Here is an 18,495-nt window from a genome sequence, read left to right on the forward strand (position 1 = left end):
GAAGAGCAATTAAGCACTACATAAACTCGATCATCTTCTCAGGAATTTTCTCTTTGAAAAGACCAAACTTAAAAACTAGAGTGAATTCTGGGAAGTCAACATAGTTTGTCGCATTCCTATCAATTGTTGAGCTTCTTAACAAAGTGATCTCAAGATTTTGAACCAAACTCGAAACATAACCACCACATTAACACTACGCTACTCAAATCATAACCAAAAACCCAAGATACTCAAACTACACTCTCCTTTGTTGGAACCCCTTAAAGAAAACGTCATCAAAACCAAAACTGAAAAACCTGCAAGAAGGTAACTTAGAAAAGACCTTATCAGAAAAATCACTACGAATCATGATCCTGGGAAATACAAAGAGCATTGCGCTCAACCATATAACATAGAACTCGAGCAATGCCAATGCAATCCACAATCAACTAACAGATCCACACTGAAATCAATCACGATCTCAAGGCCCCAAGTCAGCCTTCGAAAACTACAAAGCAGCATTTGTTGCAGACACTGCCCTGCAAGGTGCCCAAACCAAGGACATCTTGCCAATCTCCAACAAGAAGAGCAATCAAGCACTACATATGTCATAAACTCAATCATCTTCTCAGGAATTTTCTCTTTGAAAAGAACAAACTTAAAAACTAGAGGAGTGAATTCTAGGAAGTCAACATAGTTTGTCACATTCCTATCAATTGTTGAGCTTCCAAACAAAGTGATCTCAAGATTTTGAATCAAATTCGAAACATAACCACCACATTAACACTATGCTGCTTTGATCATAACCAATAACCCAAGATACTCAAACTGCACTCTCCTTTGTTGGAACCCCCTAAAGAAAACATCATCAAAACTAAAACTGAAATCCCTACAAGAAGGTAACTTAAAAAAGACCTCATCAGCAAAATCATTACCAATCATGATCCTGGGAAATACGAAGAACATTGTGCTCAACCATATAACTTAAAACTCAAGCAATGCCAATGTAATCCACAATCAACTAACGGATCCACACTGAAATCAATCACAATCTCGAGGCCCCATGTCAGCCTTCAAAAATACAGAGGATCATTTGTTGTAGACAATGCCCTGCAAGGTGCCCAAACCAAGGACATCTTGCCAATCTCCAACAAGAAGAGCAATCAAGCACTACATAAACTCGATCATCTTCTTAGGAATTTGCTCTTTGAAAAGACCAAACTTAAAAGCTAGAAGAGTGAATTTTGGGAAGTCAACATAGTTTCTCACATTACTATCAATGTTGAGCTTCCAAACAAAGTGATCTCAAGATTTTGAATCAAACTCGAAACATAACCACCACATTAACACTATGCTACTATGATCATAACCAATAACCCAAGACACTCAAACTGCACTCTCCTTTGTTGGAACCCCCAAAAGAAAACATCATCAAAACCAAAACTGAAATCCCTGCAAGAAGGTAACTTAGAAAAGACCTCATCAGCAAAATCACTACCAATCATGATCCTGGGAAATACGAAGAGCATTGTGCTCAACCATATAACATAAGCCCAAACATCAGTCCACATAACACCACGAAAATGAAGATCAATCATTGATGCAACTTTGCAATCTATCAACCAAGGAATGTCTCTCAAAATCTCACATACATAAAACTGCACATCTTCCTAAGCATTCCATATGCAATGTGAATGATTGTAGCTAAAATTGAATTGTTTTGCTATTGTGATATACTTTGTAACCAAGAATCATAGATGTAAACTTTGCATCCAATTGAATGATATCATTTACATTCATTGCCCTTCTATCCCATCTTGATTTAGTCAATTGCTCAACAATGTTCTTCTTGAATAAGATCCTTAGTAATCTTAATTGATTTGTCTCTGAACCAAAAGAATTGATCATGAATTCTAATTCGAACAATCTTCACCCATTTCAGTTCATTGAATACAAAGAAGGCTATGAACTCAGCTAGGTTGCTCTGATTTACCTTATAAAATTCATCCTTCAAATTGCCATTATTACACAGAAATTTGTACTATTCATAAATATCAATGTTTCCTAAATCTTCAAACTTACAACGAATATAAGCACGAATGTCCTCAACGTACAGAAATCTATGGGGAACATGTGAAAATGCACCTTTGCAATCATCTCTATTGACTTATAAGGATGTCTTTTGAATTCATACCTTGGTTTCTCAAGTGCATTTACTATTTGTAGTGTATCCATATATTAATTGATGAAATTGACAATATCTCACTTAGATAGATACATCTTACTCCGTTCTAGGGTTTGTGTGTAAATCCTGTTGGTAGCTCAAATTCTTGTTCAATCTCCTAATGCTCAAGTTCACACTCATTCTTATCTCAAGATGTCCTTTTATCCTTCAAGTTCAATCTGATCTCCACGTTTTAATATCATTTGTTTCATAACTCTCAAAAAACTGGTACAACTAGTGAACTGTAAATCTGCTTGTGATCCTCAATATGATCATGAAATTATCTGCGGTTCCAAACAAAAATTAGAAATGACATTCTCCAACTTATGTAACCCTTGCATCTTCTACTGATACAAATTTCAAGGTAACAAAGATTGTCCAAAGAAAACACCCCTTTGGATCCTATGACCTAATTAGTTGATGATGAGGGACCCATAACAAAAGCTGGTGCGATATGTCGGGATGCATCAATTTGTTGTTTTCTCACCGAAGTTATGTTCCTCTTTTTTCCAGCTTCATTAGTATCAATTGCTTTTCCTTTTTTGTCATTTCTTGCATTGTTCTCCACAGCCAAACCATTCATTCTCATTCCAGCATTGTTATATATACAATTCCTAGCTTTATGTCCATAACTATTGCAATTATAACAAATAACATTCTAATTCACATACCTCTAATTTGTTTGATTAGTCCTCATTGTCGTTGGTAGAAATTGTGTATCAGCCGACGGGTCCCTTCGGAAAGGTTCTTGTATGTAGCCGACGGGTCCCTTCGGAAAGGTTCTTGTATGTAGCCGACGGGTCCCGTCGGGAAGGTTCTTGTTATGTAGCCGACGGACTCCTTCGGGAAGGTTCAGCGGATAGTATTTATATCCTGTCTGGGTACATTGTAAATCATCTTATCATTCAAGCATAATGTAATGTTCTGGCATATGCGAATAATAATAAGGAGAGTTCTGTTGTTCGTGTTTGTGTTCATTGTCTGTGTGCAATTCTTAATTAACCTATGCAGTAAACATTTGGCACCGTTGCCCGATGGACCTGGTACGCAGGCAGGCGGATATGAATTAAATGCCAAATCAGTTGAACAAAGATAAGAATAAGCTGAAGGAAAAAGATGACATACGCATTGCGCAAGAAAATTTAATTCTGGCTCAGCAGACAGAGCGCCGAAGGAGATTCCAGAGGATTGCTAACAAAAACAGGAGCGCGTAAGGATTGTTGAAGGATACTCGACAACGGCTTGATTTGGTGGAAGAAGCGAGGGAGGAGTTTCTGAACCTGCATACGCCACGGGAAGAGAATCCTAACGGAAGGAGATCGACTCACACGGCTCGGAGTGCCGAGGGAGCACGAGCGTGGAGTAACCTCTTCATCCGAGATATACTTCCGGAATGGACAGCTTTGGTGGACGAAACCTCTTCTTCACCAAACGATGCGGAAGTCAAAAACAACGCGGGTGTTGCAAACAACGCGGGTGTTGAAAACAGCGTGGAAGCTGAGAACATCGTGGGTGTTGCAAACAGTGTGGGCGTAGAAAACAGCGCGGAAGTCGAAAACAGCGCGGGTGTTCAAAACAACGTGGGTGTGCAGAACAGCGCAAGTGTGCAGAATAACGTGGGTGTTCAAAACAGCGCAGGAGCTCAGAACAGCACGGATGTTCAGAACAGGGCAGGTGCACAACAAAACCCTCACTCTATAGTGATAATGGCAGGTCCAAAAGAAAAGTTGCCTAAATTTGATGGTGAAGGAGCCACCGATCCGATTCAACATTATAAAACATGTGAAACGATCTGGAGAGCAAATGGCATAATAGATACGAACGAAAGGGTCCGACAGTTTCCAGCCACCCTACAGGGTGTTGCGATTGATTGGTTTACTGACACAGATCTGCAGAAGTTAAACACTTGGGATAATATTAAGAAGGAGATTTGCGCAGAATTTCAAATATTGTGCGACGATAATGAAATCATCGCCGAAATATTCAATACCAAGCAAAAGAAGAATGAAACAGTACGGGTCTTTGCTAAGAGGTTGAAAGACTTAATCAGTAAAATGGAGAATAAGCCGGCAGATGGTCTCCAAAAAAGATGGTTCATTGAAGGCCTTCACCCCAAGCTGCGGAAAAAGATGAAGATCGTGCCACCATCGACATATATTGAACCATACAATCGGGCATTGAACCTCCAAAGTGAACAGAAAACAAAAAGGAAGAAGAAGACCAGCTCATCCGATTCAGATGACGTCCAACCTTCAGAAGAAGATAGCAATGACGATGAAGGCAGTAGCAAGAAAGTCCGTGCTCTTCAGAAGGACATGCTACGGATGATGAAGGAGTTCAAAAACATGAACAAGGAGCCTAAGGGCAATGACCTATGGTGCACAGAGTGCAAGAAAGAAGGCCATACGAAGGGATCATGCCCGAAAGACCAATTTTATGAGATTCGCCAAATTATGGGACACTCGGTAAAGGAATGCCCTTTCAATCTGAAAACAAGAACACCGCAGCAAGTGTTTCTGACACAGAAGGCGTCCCCGTCAAGAGGGAGCGGGAAAACCAGTATGGATGGTGCCACATCAGGTGGATATAGAAATAATCGGCACAGTCAAAACAACAACAACAACAATGACGGCAACAACAATAATGGCAGGAGAAGTCGAATTCAGTATGATACGAATGGCCGACCGATAGTCCAATGCCGCGCATGCAATCTGTGGGGTCACTTTGCCCGAGAGTGCACAACAGCGAACACACCGAAGTTGCTACGCCGATGGTGTGGATCTGGCAATCATGACGATGCTAAGTGCCCGAAGTCTGGAGTAAACTTGATTACTGTCGGGATGGACAAAAAAGTTCTGGCAATCACTCAGAAACAGGCGAAGCTCTACCCTGATCTAACGGAGGAAAAGAAGAGAATGGAGGAAGCCCGCGCAGAGATCTAGAGAGCAATGCAGGTAGAAATGGCACACCTGAAGGACACACTGAGTACCTTCGTACGGAACTGCACAGAACAAAACATTGTACGGAAAATATTGCAAGCCGAGGTACCTGTCAGGATAAATGATCTGTTGCTCACTATGCCTCAACTCCGATCGGCACTCACAAACATCGTTCCCGCTGCTAAACTACCAGGAGAACATGGAAGGGAGCAAGAAAGTGGAGCAAGTACAACAGACAAAAAGGAGAAGGAAAGTGGCGCAAGTGCAGAAGATCCAATGCTGTTAGCCCTCTCATCCGAACGCCATCCGGTGGTTGTTGAAATGGGCATTCTCAGGACTGTGCTAATGGACACGATCGTGGACGGAGGATCCGGTGTCAATGTGCTGCCAGAGGATACTTGAAAAAAGTTGGGACAGCCGACATTGTGGCCACCTACCTTTCAGTTGTTAACAGCCAATCAACATGGAATCAAGCCATTGGGAATACTCACAGCGCAACCAGTGACAATTGGAACACAACCATTCCTGTTGGACTTTGTTGTGATTCCTCTAAGGCGGAAAGGGTACGATGCTATTCTAGGTCGGGGGTGGTTGATACAAGCCAAGGCAAAACACGATTGGAAGAAAAATACTTTATCACTTGAAAGCAAAGGCCGGAAGTATGTCATCGATCTACACACTCAGATGGTTGGAGATGAAGCTCTATCGTCGGATTTCGAAGGAGAAGAGGATGAGAGGAGGCAGAGTATGGAACCCGATCAGGAGGGAGTCCTATGATTGGAAGGAGATGACGATCTGGATTTAGTAAATGGTCTTTACCACTGGCAGATAGAGGATTACGAGCTCTTTCCAAGGTGTAATATGCTAAGGATCGATGAAGGGAAGAAAGAAAAAGGAAATGAATGTCCGAAGGAACACAGAGAAGCCGAAGGAGGAAATGAATGTCCGAAGGAACACAGAGAAGCCGACTAAGGAAATGAATGTCTGAAGGAACATGGAGAAGCCAAAGGAGGAAATGAATGTTCGAAACAACACAGAGAAGCCGAAGAAGGAAACGCAGGTATGACTGAAACTAAAGGAAAGAACATACAGTACGAACCCAAAAGAAGGAAAGATTCCACTGTACGACCGCGCAGAAAGAAAGTATTACGTTGAACCACAGATATAGCAAAAAGGTACCGACAACAAGGAAGACACACGATACGGTCTGCACAGGCAACAAAGAGGAAGGGTTCAATAAAAGTTGTCGCAGTACAGAGTGAATGTGTTATTGACAGACAGAAGGGGCAGCTGACGGAGTCCATGGTAGCGAGCTTCGGGAACAAACTGGGCGATATGGAGATGACACAGAACAGGCGTAGCAGGTTTCAACTCGGACAGTGGGTGTTGAAGTATGACGGCCAAACGAGATCAAACCCGACAAGTTTCAAGTGAAATGGATCAGCGTGCCGTACAAGATTCGAGAAGTGGGTGATAATGGAACAATGAAATCATGGATGCTAGATGGACAGGAAGTAGCCGACACAATGCATAGTTCGAAGATGAATGTCTACCATGAAAGAAATAACGCACCTCCATGGACGAACAACTGAGAAAAAAATGACTGTAAGTACTGTAAATATTGTACATATGTAAGATCAGTAAGGACAGAAATTTTATAAAAATAAATAAAAATAAAAAATAAAAAAATTAAGAAAAAATTAAAAATTAAAAAAAGTGATGAAAAAGCTACCGTACGGATTTTGGAAACCAAGCACCGTACGGATTTCCAAGTAAGCGGTTTGAGTCAAGGTCACCGTACGGCTTTTCCAGCCCAAGCCACTGTACGGCTTTTAAAGCCAACTACCGTACAGCTTCTTAAATGGCCATCATCGTACGGATTCTAAGAGCCAGTCACCGTACGGATTTTGGAGGTTAAGTTACCATACGGCTTTGTTAAAAAGCTTGCCATACGGATTTTCTCATGTATATGTTGTTTGTTGTACGAAATTTGGGAGTCTCAGTGCAAATTTTTTTAAACAGCCATCGCACAGATTTTCCAACATGGTCACAATTCGGATTTTCTAAAGTAGCCAATGTATGGATTTCTATGGTAAAATCACCGTAAAGATTTCAAGATTGTAATACAAGAAACAAGTCTGAGTACGGCGTATGGATTTTGAGAGTTCTCTTCAACATACAGATTTTGGCGAGTTCTCTTCAGTGTACGGAGATGAAGGAGAAATTCATATAGTTGGTCATACGGATTTTGGAGAAGACATTGAATCCCAATTTGGCATACGGCTTCCATTCTCAGCACTCGACATACGCCTTGGTGTACGGATTTTTCAGTGTAGCATTAGCATATTTTGGTGTAAAGTTTTTTGAAGGGATCACTGTCGTACAAATTTTGCATATTGTGGTGCAAGGTTTTTTCATAATGTGGCGTATGGATTCTACAGGTTTGGGCATACGACTTCTGCATGTTATTGCATTCAGATTTTGAATGGCATTCCAGGTTATTGCATAAGGAATTGGCGTAACATTGCAGAGGGTGGCAGAAAGTTTTCCAAAAAAAAAAAAAAAAAACTGTCGACAAATCAAGAATGCTCAGAATGAGTAACGGATGATGCCACAGGGTACAGGAAGAACCAACGATTGCCAGAAAGAGTGTGGGATCAGAAGAAATCCTAGAGATAGTGTGTTCTGTGCATTTTTCTGTGGGTTTCGGAATGCTAATTTGGTCTTGGCAGCAAAAGGCGCTGCCCCTCGACCCTGCCCTGTATTGCGACAGGGAGCGCACCTTGGGCGCTGCCCCAGGACCCCACGGGGGCATTGCCCCTCGACCCCACGGCGTTGCCCCCTGGAACCCCAGTCGTTGCGGATATCAGTCATGGAAAGTGTGACTAGTTAATGAAACCTGGAGCTACTGCAGGCATAGTGTGCCAGAGGTGGAAAGATCTACGGAACAAGCATTTCGAGAGGGGTGTTACACTTGGAGTAGGTGTTGGCCGTGAAACTGTCTTGGTGGATGCAGAGAGAGCTTGGGAGGAGTCGATCATCTAGTTGAAGGCACTTCAGCGACACTTGGCATAGTGGACCAAGGGTTGGAAGTAGAGAAAGCGGCACAGGTGGCTATCAAGGTCAGCTTGACTAAGGAGACAGTGTGTTTTGGAAACCAGTTTGGCGCAGGCACAAAACGAATATGAAAGTAATGTGGCAAATCTATCTTGTTGTAGTTAGTTGTTTTTGTTCTGTAGTTGTCAGGAGACGACTTTTCTTTTGGGGGGGGGATGATGTTGTCGGTAGAAATTGTGTATCAGCCGACAGATCCCTTCGGAAAGGTTCTTGTATGTAGCCGACGAGTCCCTTCGGAAAGGTTCTTGTATGTAGCCGACAAGTCCCTTCGGGAAGGTTCTTGTATGTAGCCGACAGGTCCCTTTGGGAAGGTTCTCGTTATGTAGCCGACGGACTCCTTCAGAAAGGTTCAGCAGATGGTATTTATATCCCGTCTGGGTAAATTGTAAATCATCTTATCATTCAAGCATAATGTAATGTTCCGGCATATGCGAATAATAATAAGGAGAGTTCTGTTGTTCGTGTTCGTGTTCATTGTCTGTGTGCAAATCTTAATTAACCTATGTGGTAAACACTCATCCTACAATTCCTTGCAATGTGACTAAAGTTGTTGAATTTAAACCATGTAGGATTAACTTTGCTATAAGGTCTTGCATTAGGCCTAGCTTTAGATCTGCGCTCATGAGATTTGCATCCATTCTGCCAACACGTGAAACAATATCCAAAAAATGGTGTTGTAGGTATATTGCTCCGGCATTATTTTGCCCTGTGACCAAATTTGTTGCATGTGAGACATCTACCATTGAAAATCTGTCCATTTTCTTGCCTTGAAGGTGTATTCTTAGGTTGCTCAACTTGATCTTCCTTTTCTTCAACAGTTGTAGAGCATACTCCCTTTCCATATCCCAAACCTTGCTTATCTCCACATGCTCTTTGACTTACAATCTATTCATCAAGTTTTGCAGTACTAAACCTGAATCTTTCTTGAATTTCTCAAGCAGTAGCTAGATCTCTTCTCAATATCTAATTAACTCTTTCTAGTTCTTGCTCATTATGTCTAGATTCCTCAAGAAAAACTTGCAATTGTCTAACTTCACTATTCAGCTTGTAGAATTTGTTAGTTTAGCCTTTAGAAATTGCTTAAGAGTCTTCTCTCTTTATATATTTCAGCCTCTTAATTTCCATGGCTTCCATCTCAATCTTTAGGTTATCTCTTTCTTTTGTAATTTGTTCATGCTCTTTAGGTTTGACATTGGTAGATATAGAGTCACTGCCTTTATGTGATAACTGGATCTACAAGGTTTTTTCTCATCTTTGGATTCCCTCAATTGCTCTTTCAAACTGTCAATGAATTTCTCAGCTTCTTTCAACTTATCCTCCCAATCAAGAATGCGAACATTGGATTTGTCTAGATCTTCTAATGTTTTTGAAATCTTCTAATGTTTTCAAAATCTAAATCTGAATATTGTTAGGTATTGTGATTAAGACCTTCCTCAAGCTATTAAACTACTTCCAATGAACTAGGCTCTGATACCAATTGTTAAGATTAAGGGGGGGTGAATTTTGCCTAGAGGAAATTAGTAATTTGGATTTGAAAATTGATTTTGGCTTGCTAGATTCGATTTTAATGATATTTTAATTGCCAATTTTGTTAAATAAAAATTTAATTTTGACATCTCTTAGGCTTACCTTGTTTCTATTTCGCAATTTTGAATCAAACTGTCAATTAAAAAGGGCCAATTTCACTAGGGAGCTTGGTTATTTTCACGTTTTATTTAAAATTGGGTCATCTTTGGAGGCTTAATTTAATTTTTTGTTTCCCTCCAGGTAGGTCAGCCCACTCTGGAGATCAACTGGAAGATATAAGAAGGGGCTTCCCCCCTCTTATTTCCTCATTCATTCCATCTCTTGCTTGGTTGTGCAATTTTTTTCTCCAGCTGGGCAAATTCCTCCTTGGCAGCAATTTTTTGAGGATCTAATTTTGCAATCTGGAAGCGATTTCTTCTTCCTAGGTTGGGCGATTTCTACCCTAGGGTGAATTTGAAGAGGTAGATTCGATTTTTGCAAGGTTGGGTATTTTTTTGGGGTCTGATTTTTCCTCCTAGGGCTGCGATTTTCTTCTTCAGCTATGGCGTTTTATTTGGTGAAGAGGCAAGGCAAGTTTGGAAAGTCGAAATTCTGATTTAGGGCAGATTTTGCAAGCAATTCATTTGCTAGGACATCACATTTTGGAGAGGGACTGAATTTTCTAAGATCAGATCTGAACTTGAAGAGGTCCGATTATTGGTAAAGGCAGATTTAAGGTAAAATTCCCATTCATTTTTAGAGGTGAAGATTGGTTTTAAAAGCAAATTTTATTCCTTGTTCTTGCTTGATTCGTTTCCCTTATCTTCTTCTTGCACTTCTCATCCAACACTTCATCATTTCCATTGATAGGCTGAAGTTGGGAGATATAAGTGTAGATTTCCCGACAGGACACTTGGAGAGGCAAAAATAAGCTAGACCACCCTAGGATTGAAGTTGGGAGATATAAGTGTAGTCCATCCTAATGTAACGAAGAGATAGAAATAAGTGGTAGTCCCACCCCTAGGATGGAAGTTTGGAGATTGATAAGTGTAGAAATAAGATTTGGATAGGCGGAAATAAGCTAATTTCCATCGATAGAAAGAAGTTTGGAGATTGATAAGTGTAGTCCATATCATTTAGAACGAAGGGGCAGAAATAAGTGTTTAGGATAGTCGATGTTAGTGCAAGCAAGAACCCAAAGGGAACGAATACCAAAAAAAACAAGGAAGACATGATGCCTAAGACCACCTTCTTCTTGAAAGTGAAGCGAATAAGTGATACCAATATCGGCACGGTGAACATGGTACAGTTGAAAGATAGATTAAAGGAAGGACAATCCCCCATGGCGAAGAAGATCTACAAGAGCAGAATTGTACACGCAGCGGCTTTCTCTCCTACCTTTCCTTGTCCAAAATTGGTAATGAAATGTGCATCCTGGTTTGATATTGTTACCAAGTCCATCATTTTTTATGAAGGGAAGAGAGTGTTAGCTAACATCAGCGGACAAGTGGTCGAAGAAGTATTTAATATTCCCCAGCATAAAGACATGAAAGTGGTAAGGATGGATCACGCAACCAAGTAATTTCAAGATAATCAGAAGGCCTACTTCTTTCATCTAAAGCAAAATAGGTTACACGAAGGCAAGAAGAGATTTACCAAGTCGTCAAAGCTCACCCAGTCAGATTTCAAATCAGAGTATGGCGACCTTATTGTGCTTCTCAACCAAATCATGGGCATGGCTCAAGGTATGCAATTCAAGAACTGGATGTACTATTTTATTGATGAAATTGAAAATAGAAAGAGAAAATTTGATTAGGCTAGAATTATAAGTGAAAATTTAGAGTTGCAACTTAGGACAGTGCAAAATCAAAAGCAATTCTACATGGGGTCCTATCTTTTCAATCTGATTGCGAGACTATATGAAAATCCTGGACTTAAGGCCTTAGGAGTGATTGGCAATGGGTCAGGGCAATGTTTGGTGCATGAGTGTTATCCACAGCTTCATTTGCACAACACCAAAGATTATAAGATGTTTTATGATATCTTTGCCATAAAGATAGTAAGGATATTACAAGGGACACCTGCTAGGAGGCTCTCATCGGAAGTGGAAGCAAAAGTTAAGAGGTATGGGAGTTGGTTCATCCAATTTTTGCAATTCACATATATTAGAGTAGCAGGTAGTACAGTTTGTCCTAAGAGATTTCCAATGTACCCACCTGACAAGATAGTTTTGATGGAGTTGGCTAGGCAACTTGAGCATCATGACAAGATGATGAAACTTAAAGGTGAGACAGGGATTACCTTCTCATTTGGAATAGGCAATGATACTTGCCCCAATCTTGTCGCCTTTGCAGCTACGAAGAAGGAGTTAGAGCGATATCGTCTAGGATGGTATAGAGCAAGACAAGGATTCGATCCTAATGGTCTTATCAAAGCATCTTACGAAAACACATTCAAACATATTACTACTATAGAAGATTTTTGGGCCAATGCGCAAGATGACTTTCATGTGAGGAAGCTAGCTTTCTCAAGATTGTCAGTGGGCATGATGAGGGCAATTAGATGGAGAGGCCTTGATATTCCCAATCAACTAGAAGATGATGAAAATGTGCTAAGAGAAGATTGTGATACAACAAATGGAACAGAATTGGGTCCAATGGATTGGGATGATCATCAGGATCCTTCCTTAGAGACAGTTACAAGGTCAGTTGATCTACACACTGAGTCATGGTACAATGATGGTTACGACAATTACAAAGTCGGAAGGTACTCCTTACTTATGAGAAGATGAAACCAAAGGAAGAAGGTCCAGCGGAGTCAGTCGGACACAAAGGTGGGGGCAATAGCCAGCAACAAAGAGCAGTTAAGAGCAAGAAGATAAATTTGAAGGTTTAAAAAAGTAACCTCCAATAAAGAGATAGAATGCAGCACCATCAAGGGAGAGCATAATTGAGGCTAGGAGCTAAGGGGTTAATACAAGTAGACCAAGGGTCTCGGTAGAGGTGAGCTCTAATTCGGAATCAAGTGGTTATAGTGACAGTACTGAATACTCTCCTCTCTTGGAGAACCAACATGGAGATGGTATGATGCTCACTAGTGAAGAAGAGGATAGGTCGATTGATATTGAGGAGGTAAGTTAGGCGCCTGAGGCTGTTGGTGACGCTTTGCTAGTCGAATCGAATCCAGATTTGTGGAGATGCACTGCACCACTATGGTTAAGGCAAATATTTATGCCAAGAGGCGAGGTGGTGATTGTCCGAACAGTTGAAGATATTCAAGGGTTAGTGGAAAAGGATGATAGTGAGATACAGAAACAAATTACAAAAGCGATGGCAAAGGTAATCAAGCGCGATAATGAGGTCACCAAAAAGTTTAGATTGCTATACAAGGCAATGGACGAAATTGTAGCCTAGGAGTATGAGATAGTAGAACATAACTTGGGAAGAATTACGGATGACATGGAATGTGAGGAGATCCAAGAAGGCATGGTTTCAATTAGAGAAAGGTTGAGGAAGGCAAACGAGAGGATTGTAAAGTTGGAGGCCGAAAACAAGTATTCGAGATATTGCCAACCTATGCAACAGGTGCATCAGGCAACCCTTCCTCAAGACAGTGGGAGCAACATAGAAGAGATATTGGCTCACTTGCACGAACCCAACGATTGGATCAGTGATATAATTCAAGATGGGTGAAATTTCTTGCCTTACTTTATCTCAACATTCAGGTCATTGGTGGCTATTAGAGACCAATTCAAAACATTTGAGGGGGAGTGGAAGGATTTCCTTCCAGTCAAGGACTTAGCCATTCCCAAGCTCTGAGCATTTATTGGGCTGCCAGAGAGATATTTGGAAAGAACCAAGTTGGTGGATGGAGGAATGAGTACGGTGGAATCTTGGTATGTTGCCTTGACCATCAGATTGAGGATACTTGAGGAGATACAAAATGAGATTGCACAGCACAGCCCAGGTGTTAACACTTCCATTTCAACCATGTTGAGCGATGTTGGGGTTGCACTTGATTTTGAAGATATCAAAGAGGAGAACGTGAACAAGACAGAATTTGGGTCGAGATTGGATGAGTTGGAGAAGGTTGTCATCAAGAAGAAGCATTTGGGCACCCTTGCCTCCCTCAATGCCTTTATCGGAAATGCGAAAGAATATGAGAAGGATCATGAGAAGACACTGCAAACAACGAGCAATATGATGAATTCAGCTGAGCTCAAAGATGAAGCACACGCCTTGCCCTCCCATGAAGGAAGTCAATGATAGGCTAGCCAAGTTCATTGCCTTGGCTAAGAAGATGAAAGAAAAGGGTAGAATTATATTAGATGATCATTTGATGTAAGCCCAAGTGGCAAATTCTCCTTTCTTCTTGGATAGGATAGGTGTATGATTTTGATTGACTACCATTTTGGTACCATCTCATTGGTTGCCACTTTTCTTTTTTTTCATTGGTCCATTGATGAGGTGGCGTCTTCTCATTGGCCAATGGGGTGGCAACCCTAATTAGGGTTTTTGGGATTTGATTTGGATCGTTGATTTTGCCTCTTAATCTCTACTATTGGTTGTAATTTTGGCCCCTATATAAGGCCATTTGCTCTCATTTGTAAATGGTTGAAGAAAATTGTTGCTTAAGATAATACCAAAATTGTTTCTCTTATCATTGTTGTGACTTGCATGGTGATAAGAACACTTGGTGTTATTGCATGGTTTCTACTTCCAATAGTTAGAGTTAAATTTCCATTAAAGTTGTTAAAGTAGATTTTATTTCAAGAAAGTTGTTAAGCAAGAGTAAGAATAGATGGATAGTTGTATGGTGATATTAGTGGATGTTTGATAGGGATCCATAAACTAGGCCACTAGCATCCTAGCAACTTGTTAGGAAGTCTTGCGTGGTAATCTAGTCTTTTTTTTTCCTTGAATCATTGCATCTATGGAGGTAGCACCGCTGGTAAGCTTTCATCAGACTTGATCCCCATCCATTTGCTAATTTCTTCATTCATAGGAGTAGTAGTGGAGTAGTAAGCAATTAGTGGTAGGAGTAGTTGAAAGTGAAAGTGATCAAGAAGAAAAGGAACAAGTCAAGCAAAGTGAACTACCACCAAGTTATCTTCGAATGAATAACATAAGCTTGCCTATGTGACAAACCAACAAATCACATTAATATAGCTGAGTTAGTATCCACAGGTGTAAGGAACCTTGGAATTTTCTCATGTTATTCATGAATATTTACTTTTCAAGAGAGGGATTGAGTGTTTGGTATTTTATATCAAGTATTCAATTGCTATATGTTATGTAGTGGTACAAAACTGACATCAACACTGACCTCCATTATTATTTTCGAGTTAATTTCACCTATTGCTGACAAACAAGAATGCTGATATTTACAAAGCTACATACGAACAAATTTCTTATTTATTCTCATCTAATTTCCATATAAACTGGGGTATGCCCCTTTTAATATGTAAAAGTGTACAAGACGAAAGTCCTGGGCAAGGCTGGAGGTTTTCTTCTCCATTCTTTCCTACCAATGCCCGTTTGAATGGAGTAAATACTACGTAACTTTCTTTTGTGATATATATATAAAATCAAATGGCTTCGGCCTTTTACCAATCTAAAAAAAAGTTAAAAAGAGATTTAGAATATTGCAATGTTTTCCTTCCTAAGTTTTGATATGTTAGTCTTGCATTTGTTTCAGTTCAGTAATTTACTCATGTTGCAACAAATAGATTTGATGAGTAGTAGAATACTTAGAGAGCACTGAGTTGTTAACAAATCAATTTTGACACTTTTCTAGCCAGAACCACATGTCTCATTCATCAAAGACTAGTGTATATTATATTAACTAATTTATAAAGCATTTGCCCCATGAAACTAAATTTACAGAACAGATCATGTAGGAAATACAAATGAAAAGTAATCCTTACCTTAAAGCTTACTCCTCTTAGAATATGCTTCTCACCAAATGACTTGTGAATATTTCTGCACTCAATGAGAACTTCAGTGTCATCCTCAAATGTTTTGCTTGCTGTCGGCTCTTCTAATCGTGTTGCATCCTGATGCTGCAAAACAGAACTGTGTAAATGGCGAAGCAAAAGAAAAATCAATTCCAGCTTTGAATAGAAGATTATATTGTTGAACACTGAATGCAAGTGCAACACTAAGCAGAAAAGCTACTACACAGCATACCAGAGGCATAGACAGATGCTAGAAGTCTCACGTGGAGCTAACCAAAAAATAATCTAAAGTTTTTTAATTCAAACTTCAGCTATATGTGAGTAATCTCCATCTAGATGAATGAAATACAAACCACCTTAGCTTTCCAACAGAGTAGACAGCTAAACTTTTGTTTGCTTCTCAAGAGTAGGTAGTCATGTGGAGCTAATATGATACGAGGAAGCTTACTCCCAAACATGGTGAAACAGAGCACCTAGCAGAAAAAGTGAGCTTCTATGCCTTATTTTTTTAGCCAAAATTTACATATGAACATACAGAATCTGCAACGGAAGAGACATGATGAATTTGATCTGATGGTTCAACTAAGCACTAGGACACACTGATGAATATCATCTACATCAGATTACAAACATCCTAGCATGATGATCTCTCAATGTAATCTTGAAACCTGGATAATTTTAAGTGTGCCAAAGATCTGAGATTCTAGGCTGTTTCTAAGTCATTACATCCATGGGAGACCTCATATGATCCATAGGATGACAAAAGTACATAGACAACTGAGTCAACAAGTTTGCAAAGAAACAAATTCTCACTTCATGGATATCTAAAATTATTTTTTGGTGTTCTAAAACATCTTTAATGTAACTAACTAGCAGATTGAGAAGTGAATTTGGCAAGAAAACGCTTTTAAACTCTTACTAGGTTAATTCCTGGTGCATTAACAAAACACATAAATGTTGACCGAATGAAAAGGACAGAATTAAAAACGCAGACAGAATTTGATTTCAGTATTGACAGTGACAATTCCCATACACATAGGCTTGAAAACAATCAATTTCTGCATACCATCCTTGCACAAAGCCCTGCCTGATCTTCTGTGTATCGTTCCAATCTTATGAAATGTACCACATAAACCCAACATAATCATGGGCTCAAATCATCATTTAGGCAGAGTTTGCAAAGGTTCGCTGTGCAACTAAGAGGTAATAGTAATTTCTACCTTATGTACTAAGCCCAGCCCAGTATTAGGAGGAATACAGACACGCATTAGCCGCCATTCTCAGAAGAAAATTTCAGCTCAAGTGACCTTAAATGTTACCTTAAGTAATTTTAACATAAATCAACCGTCACACCCAAATTAATTTACCTCGAGCGCACCTAAAAGGTCACCTGAATTAAGTTCTACCTTAAATGGAGACCACCACAAAAAACCATGCAAAATTAGGGCATAAAATGACTTAACCGAATTCAAAGGAAGCAAAAAAGCGAAATTCAAAGACATAGTCGAATTTTACAGTGAATGTAAGAAATATATCGCCACATACTCTTAATCAAATGAGAATTAGATTAAAAAATCTCAAACAGAAGATTATTGAGGCTTAGATAAGAATTAAAAAGACAAAATAGACCAAATGAGGCTTACATCGATGATAAGTGCTGGCGAATCTTGGTACCGATTTCTTGCAGAAGGAACAGAGCACGCACAAATAGCTCTACTGTGACCACCTTTCTTCAGCCCCAAATACCCGGACGGGCAAATTGATGGCAGCTTCAACAGGCCTTGAGAATTTCTAGAAGGTTCGAGAAACGACGTGGGTAGACGTAATTGCGAAGGAGAAAGAAAATATTTCGCCATTAATTCTCTTGGGTTTAAATTGTTCGGTGTTCAACGTATCTACCCTGAACCAGCAATGTCACATATCAAATGAAATCTGCTAAAGAAAAAGCCTGCCAGGAATTAGGCAGCATCTGGTCTCTTCAGAGAAATGGGCTTAATACTTTTTTCTAGTTGAAGTACTGTTCGCTCAAGTTTAACGAGGCCCCTATCTGATAGCCCTTGGAGTAATACAGGCCAAAATCCAATATAAGATCGTATGTAATGGCATCGAAACAATCCCACGATACTGCGACCAATTTTGTATTTGATGGTATAGATAGATTTCGCATTTTCAGAGAACAAATCCACCAGGGGAGGAGATTCTTTGATTGGTTCACAGTCCAATCCATGCCAGATTCCAACGTGGGATATACATTGTTTGCATTATATAAAAATAGTATTCCTTGCTTAGTGCTCTAATCAGCAAACAAAGCTTCTGTTTATGTCAATGATCACCATAAAAATTAATCTTTGTGTTAATTGTGTGGAAATCATGGTCTTTGTACATAGTATGGATGACGCATGTGCCTGAAAATCTTGTAATGACGAAATTAGCATAAGCATGTCCTTTTTAATTATTAATTATTACTAGCACTTGCACCAGAAAGAGGTGCAAGGGGTACGCCAATAGATTTTATTAGTAAAGAAATATTTAAGAGATGTAAAATTAAAGAAAAGATTTCAGATTGGTAGCATAGAAGTATTTTTTTTAACAGAGTAAAGACATATACACATCACTAACCTTTTTGGAGTTTCAAACATTGTACAACTTTAATATTTTTTTTTTTTGTTACCTTTAGAATCTTAGATGTGATCAATTGTGATTTAAGTAAAAAAATTTGTAAGTCCAATACTCTTCCTAATTTAGAGTTAATTTTCTAATTTAAAGTTTGTTTA

At 39.6% G+C, this 18,495-nt stretch overlaps 1 protein-coding gene across 1 annotated transcript in view; it reads right to left on the reverse strand.

The window, feature by feature from the left end:
* The window catches only part of LOC149562826 (protein TRIGALACTOSYLDIACYLGLYCEROL 3, chloroplastic-like), a 122,153-nt gene extending 104,306 nt beyond the window's left edge, over positions 1-17,847 (reverse strand). Inside the window, exons 1-2 of the mRNA XM_089826275.1 lie at positions 17,365-17,847; positions 15,692-15,826 (exon numbers count right to left, since the gene is read on the reverse strand). Coding sequence (XP_089682401.1) covers positions 15,692-15,826; positions 17,365-17,577 — 348 coding nt within the window. The 5' untranslated portion in view covers positions 17,578-17,847. The remainder of the gene's footprint in view (positions 1-15,691; positions 15,827-17,364) is intronic.
* Between the last annotated feature and the right edge of the window lie 648 nt (positions 17,848-18,495).

This window comes from Cupressus sempervirens, chromosome 4, assembly GCF_028749045.1.
Source record: "Cupressus sempervirens isolate cs-2001-9-10 chromosome 4, ASM2874904v1, whole genome shotgun sequence".
NCBI lineage: Eukaryota > Viridiplantae > Streptophyta > Pinopsida > Cupressales > Cupressaceae > Cupressus > Cupressus sempervirens.